This window comes from Caretta caretta, chromosome 24 (genome assembly GCF_965140235.1).
Source record: "Caretta caretta isolate rCarCar2 chromosome 24, rCarCar1.hap1, whole genome shotgun sequence".
Lineage (NCBI taxonomy): Eukaryota > Metazoa > Chordata > Testudines > Cheloniidae > Caretta > Caretta caretta.
This window is the reverse complement of record NC_134229.1, coordinates 3,764,725-3,770,873: the sequence shown is the minus strand read 5'-3', so window position 1 is coordinate 3,770,873 and position 6,149 is coordinate 3,764,725. Positions and strand designations below refer to the sequence as shown.

Sequence of the window (6,149 nt, the reverse complement as noted above, 5' to 3'; positions counted from 1 at the left end):
AGTCCCGGGACATGAGAGAGACAAGGTGGGGGAGGGCACATCTTTTATAGGAGCAGAGAGACCAGCCCTGGAGCTACCCCAGAGCTTTTCGAAAGCTTGCCTCCGGCCCAATAACAACGCCCCCTCCTTCTCGCTCACGATAAAGCTTTAATGTTTTGCATCTCAAGGTCTGCCATAAAGAATTACTTTCTGACCCTCCCCCCCACCCCGCAATGTCCTGCAACTGTGAATATATAAATTGATAAACACTGAAAAATGCTTAAAACCCATAATCCAAACACCGCAGGAAGCTTGAGGGGTCACTCGGCTGCTCTGAGCCCAGCCAGCTCTGCCCGCCACACCTGTAGCAGGGCTAGGCTGGAAGGGAGACGCTAAGAAAGGGGAGACCCTGCCCTGCAGGGGGCTGGCTGGGAAGGAGCAGGGACCCAACAGCCCTCACGGGGAGAGGGGAGCTGGGCTAGGGATTGAAACTGGGAGACCTGATTGGGCCTCCCTGGGGGGAGGGAAGGCCCTGACAGGAGACTGCTTGGAAGTACCTGGGATGATTCCTAACGTAAGGCCCTGCAGGGGCAGGAGAGTGACTGCGAGCTGAGTCCAGGGGGTGGGCAGATGGGTAACGTGAAAGGAGCAGAGAACTAAGCTGAGCTGGGACAAAGGCTCCTATATCTTGTGTCTGGTTCGACTCCGATACCCTGGAAGGGGACTGAGCTTCCGCACTGACCGAGCCAGAGTGGTGAGCCAGGCGAACTGTTATAGCAAGTGGGGAAAGCTAGAATGGAGAAACTAAGGCAGAACACCTGCAGCACCATGCCCAGCCAGGAGGTGGTGGCAACCCATTCTCAGCCAGGTTTAGGGGGGCTCTGGAGGCTGAGTTTCTCTAGTCCCGACCTCCCCATCTGAGCCCCAGCATGGCAGGGCAAAGGAGCAGGGATGGGTCCAAACCCAGGCCTATCGACAGCTGGGCTGCTGCGGCTCCGGTGTGCAGCAGGGGAGTGAAAAGACCCCGTTGCAGATGCAGACGTCGCCACAAGCCGCAAGGAAAGCTCCTTGCACTGGCCCTTCGGCTCGCTCAATCCAGCCTCTCTTTGTCCCGGGTGAGGACGTGCACCATGCCGATGGCTGCGAGCAGGGCTCCCAGCACCACCAGCAGGAGAATCCCCTTCACCTGGCAATAGGTTGCTGGGCTGCTTGACCCTGCTGGGAAGCCAGTGCTGGTGAAACCTGAAGGAAGAAACGGGACAGGGTTAGTTCATGTGGGGAGCGATTGGTGACGCCCTGCGGTTGCTGCACCCATAGAGTGCAACAGGGGAAGGGGTCGGGGAGCCTGAGAACTCACGCCCCATGCTGCAGAGGTCTCTGCCAACCTGACTCGGGGCAAATTCCTTCCTGACCCCAGCTTCCTGCCACTGGATCTCATTGTGCTCTCTTCGGCTAGATTAAGGTCCCCTCTGCTATCAGAAATCACTGAAACTTGTAGGCTAAAATTCAGTCACCTGCCAACTTTCTCTTAAACGGAATAGATTGAGCTTCTAAAGTCTCTCCTTATAAAGTGCATTTCCCAGACCTCAAATTCTGGTTGTAGCTCTTCCCTGAACCCTTTCCAGGTGGACAGTTTTTGATCTGCTGTTGCTGGGGCAGATTTTATCCCCAAGTGGATTAGCTACAGCTACCATCAGACATGACACATACAGCAAGAATGGCTGTTAACAGGACTTGTTGCTGTGGAAAGTCACCTTCACAAAATTCCTGGAGAGAAATTAATTTTGAGCTGTTGCTGATGGGGTTCCTGGCCGTGCAGGTCACAGGTGAGACCCCACTTCCGAGTCTGTGCGAGATGAGAATGGATGCCCCACTGGAGACAACAGAGCTCTCTGCTGTCTGGCTCCAGGTGTAGGTCACGTCCTCTCCTCCCCACAGGAGGGAGCAGTTCAGGGTGACGTTACACGTCCCATTCACAGTGCGCACGGAGTCCTGCCCGGGGATGATGTTGATGTCGGACTCTGTCAGTTGTTCTGTTTGGGAGGAAAACAAACCTCATCAGCGAGGACAGCTGGCTCTGGCCCCTGCTGTGCAGGTGAATTTGGAAATCATGGAATTCCGAAAGGGGGGGAGATGAGAGAGAACAAACAACCCCTGAGAGGTGTTGTCACGTCGCTCAGTGCACATCTGGAAGGTGCCCAGATGCCACAGTGATGGGGGCAGTGGAAGAACCTACCCAGAGCGGAGTGGCTGGACGAGATCCAGAGAGGGGGGCTGCAGATCAGGTCTGAGTTTGCTGTGCGGGATAGTCGCAGAAAGGCCAAGAGCGCTGCTTCCTTCTCACTTCAAGCGGCTTTGGATCAGGCCCTGCGTGGTTCTATCTAAGGTGCTTAAATGGCCCCCATCACGGTGCTGTCTCTCAGTCTTTATCCTTGCAGCACCCCCGTGAGGCAGGGCTTTAATCCCCATTGTACAGATGGGAAACCGAGGCACACAGTGGCTAAGTGACTTGCCCAAGGTCACGCAAGAAGCCTGTGGCAAATCAAGGACGTGAACCCATCCCCCTGGGTCTCCAGCGAGAACCCAAGCCCCTGGGCCACGCTTCCTCCCTTTCTGGCCTGAGCTCCACCTGGAAAGGGTTCAGAAAAGAGCGACAAGAAAGATCGGAGGCCTGGACAACCTGCCTTATAGCAAGGGACTGAAGAGGCTCATGGGTCTCGCTCATCAAGAGAAGGCTACTGTGCAGAGTCTCCCCAGCAGCTGTGTGAAAGCGTGCAGGGGGCAGGGTGGGGCGACCACGGCAGCGAGACGAGTATAGAGCCTGCCGTGCCAGAGGGCAAAGCTCACTTCATCCAGTCGCTGCCATGGAGTCTGCCACCACAGGCCGTCCTCCCTCTGCCCCCGGCCGCATCCCCCAGCAACGCCCCTCGTGGCAACAAACTGAACAACCAACATCCAGACCCATCCATCTGCTGTAGAGAGAAAGGGACTGACCCCTCCGCCCGGGACTTACTGTACACGTGCAGGGCGAATCTCTGGAAGATGGGCTCAGTGGTTCCTTCTGTGGCTATTTGTGCCGTGTATGTGCCCGTGTCCTCCTGGCTTAGGTCCATGATTTGCAATGAGTAGCCCCTGTCCAGGACTCTCAGTCGCTCTCTGTAATGTTGATCTATCACTTGGGGTGCGGCTTCTTTTCCTGGTTTCACAATTGCTATAGTTGACTTTGCGTTCCAGACTATATTGTCAACCCGGCTTCCACTTGGAATCACCAGAGACAAAGTGACCGACTCTCCCCAAATCCCGTTCAGCCTCACGGGCCCCGACTCTTCTCCGGAGGCTCCTGCAGCCGGGAAGACAGAAGAAAAGGAAACTGTAAGATCCAGCCGGAACAAACCCTGCCCCCGCCACCTATCAGAGACGGACCAAGCTCTCCCCCCGGCACCTGGTCAAATATCTCCACTGAAAACCTGCGGCAGGGTATTTATCGCCTGTATTACCGTAGGGCTGGGGAGCTCCTGTCATAGACCAGGCCCATGGTGCGAGGCGCTGTAGAAACACAGGACGGCGACAGTCCCTGCCCCATAGAGCTGCCCCTTTGTGGGCCTCTGGGATATTATACTGCCCATCAGTTTATTTTTGAGGTGTCAATTCTTCCCTGGGACATCCGTGCAACTTTACTGAGTGCAGGGGGGGAAAGCCGGCTGCACAAGCCCTGTGCCCAGAGTCTAGCAAGAATAGAGCTGGGTGAAAATGGGGAGGGAGCTGAGGTGGGGGGAGGAGGTTTTTGGATGCAGATTAAACAAGCCCCAACCCTGGGAATAGGCCAGTCCTGCTGCCCGATCCCAGCCCATCGCAGACAGATCGAGCCAGTCCCGCTGCCCCATCCTAGTGGCTTATGTCTATGGAGAACTTTTGGGGACCCAAGGAGGCAGTGGACTGGGAACCAGACCTGTTTTTGGCCTCATGCTGCAGTTTTGGGGCTGTTCTCTGGCTCCCCTGCCTGTCCTGCTGATCTCTCTCTGGCTGGCCGTGTCAGAGACTCCAACCCTGCCTGTCCTCGTCAGCCTGTCAGCGGAGCCCTCGCTGCCCGAAGGGCCTTCCTGCCCCCTGTTTTCTCTCTCTTCCTCTTCTGCTTTTTCCTCTTTTCTGCCCTTCTTTCCATCCCCACTTCCAGTCGTCTCCTCGCCCGCCAGCAGCCCTGTCTCCGCCTTGCTCAACCAGATATTACTGCAGATCCATGTGCACCTGAGGGACAGCGCTGGTCCCCATCACAATAATATCCGAACCCCTCCCTGTCTCTCATGGAGTTCTCCTCCTAACACGGGGTTGTCACCCCCACCTTCAGAGCGGGGACCTGAGGCGCAGAGAGACTAAGTGACTTACCCAAGGTCACACATGGAGTCCGCAACGGAGCAGGGACTTGACACCCAGCCCACGGAGCCGCCCTGCTACTCAGCCTTTGCTTCCAGCCCTGACCAAAAGTGGGAAGTGCAAATGCTCACATGGATCTGCATGAGTGCTCTGTGGCTCTGTTAATGCACCTGCTTTGTGACTTGCGAAATACCCCTGTTTTTCCCCGCTCCACACAACTCAGCCAGTCCATCTCAGTCTGGACCCGCAGTACCCAATGCTATTCCAGTCCGGAGCCCCGCCACGCAGCTCTGTCTAAGCACGTCATCCCTGCTCTCCGTGCCCCATGCTGCTGGCCTCCTGAATCCCCTCCCCAGAGCTGGTGATGTGCCTGGAGCCTCATCCACATCTCCCGTAGCTGCGAGTCTCACTCAGACCGAAACCCGGTGCCAACTGCGCTTTGTGATGGGAGCAGCCGTCCGAGGACGTGTCTACCTTGCAATCAGGGGACCGGTGTAGGCATCACTGAGCTACCTTCCATTGAGCCAGCTGGCTAAGAACAACAGTGAGGCTGGGGTGGCACAGACTAGCTGTTTGAGTACAGCCAGCCTAGATCCCCGGCTACCTACTCAAGTGGTTAGTCCAAGTCCCCGCCATGCTGCTGCAGCTTCACTCTATTTACAGCTGGCTAGTTTTCCTCTAGCTCGCTGGGCTATGCCTACAGGGGCTGCAGTCACACCTCCCAATTGCTGTGTAGACAGACCCTCGGTGAGCCCAGATGCCAGGTTTTTTTGTTAAAATTTTTTCAAATGAAACTGGGCTATTCACCCCAACTGGGCTACAAACAACCAGCTTAATCGGATCTCTAAGACTTCTAGCTACGACCCTGCGGCTGGCCTGCTGGCTTATTGCTCTTGCACCCTGCCCTTTAGTTGTTACTTACCTACAGCTTGGAAAGCCAGCAGGAGGAAGAGAAGGGAAGGTGGCAGAGGTCCAAGCATCGTGGCAGTGCGGGACAGGACAGGACAGGTTGCTGAGCCAGGAGTAATCAGTCTATAGAGCGGATACCCAGACCAACTAGGCAAAGAGCTCAGAGTTGATGGACAGGAGGCTCTTGTGACTCCCCTGCTGAAAGAAATAATATAACCCCCAGGTGGTGTGCAAATTCCCCTCACTCTTTTCTGCTCCTAAGAACTCTGCAGAGCAGGTGAGGTTCTGCATGCGTGTGACTGAAACCGAGCAGGGTTTACGGAGAGGGAAGGTTTTGTTGCTCAACAGAGGAAGTGGTGTAGATAACAGTATATTCGTAGTTTTGAAAGCTTGTTTTTTAATGGTCTTCATAAGGCCTGGTTGAAAAACCAGGAAACAAATCAGACTGATCTCTACGGAATTTTTTGCCCTGGCTTGTTGCAATTCAACATTTCTGTGGCATTTTTAAAAATTCTGATCACTGCTGTAGCTGGTCAAGACGGGTGTGTGGTGGCGGCAGGAGATCATTTTGGCTGTTCCCAAAGTGCAGGACATGGGGGGAATTTTAAATAGAGCTGGTTGGAAAGTAGATGGTGCGGGCTTGCAAGGAAAACACCGATTAGAAGAAAATGGTTTGTGGGGATTTTCAGCAGAAAGTTTCGAAGTTTGGTTCTGAAACTTCCCACAGTGGAAAATGGGAAGTTGTTTTGTTTGTTTGTCTTCAGCTGCCAAAACTGTTTCAGCAGCAACCTTGTTTTTGAGGATTTCAGCTTTTGGATGGAAAAATCAAACAACTGGAGTGTGAAGCAACCGCTTCCTGTGAACGTTTGCATTTGGCCTAACCCCCAATT

General features: G+C 54.7%; 1 protein-coding gene across 1 annotated transcript; it reads right to left on the bottom strand.

Moving 5' to 3' along the window:
• Positions 1–213: 213 nt before the first annotated feature.
• Positions 214–5,859, bottom strand: LOC125625640 (SLAM family member 9). The gene is made up of 4 exons (XM_048827971.2): positions 5,273–5,859; positions 2,993–3,319; positions 1,734–2,012; positions 214–1,221 (listed from the first exon to the last, which is right to left on the bottom strand). The coding sequence occupies exons 1-4, from the start codon at positions 5,328–5,330 to the stop codon at positions 1,070–1,072; spliced, it is 816 nt and encodes a 271-aa protein (XP_048683928.2). The 5' UTR covers positions 5,331–5,859; the 3' UTR covers positions 214–1,069.
• Positions 5,860–6,149: the final 290 nt, after the last annotated feature.

Excerpts from the sequence above, each read along its gene's own strand:
- LOC125625640 (XM_048827971.2), bottom strand. The coding sequence starts at position 5,330 with ATGCTTGGACCTCTGCCACCTTCCCTTCTCTTCCTCCTGCTGGCTTTC. Across the intron at positions 3,320-5,272 it reads GCTGGCTTTCCAAGCTGTAG|GAGCCTCCGGAGAAGAGTCG; the intron begins GTAAGTAACAAC and ends TCCCGGCTGCAG. Across the intron at positions 2,013-2,992 it reads ATTCGCCCTGCACGTGTACA|AACAACTGACAGAGTCCGAC; the intron begins GTAAGTCCCGGG and ends CCTCCCAAACAG.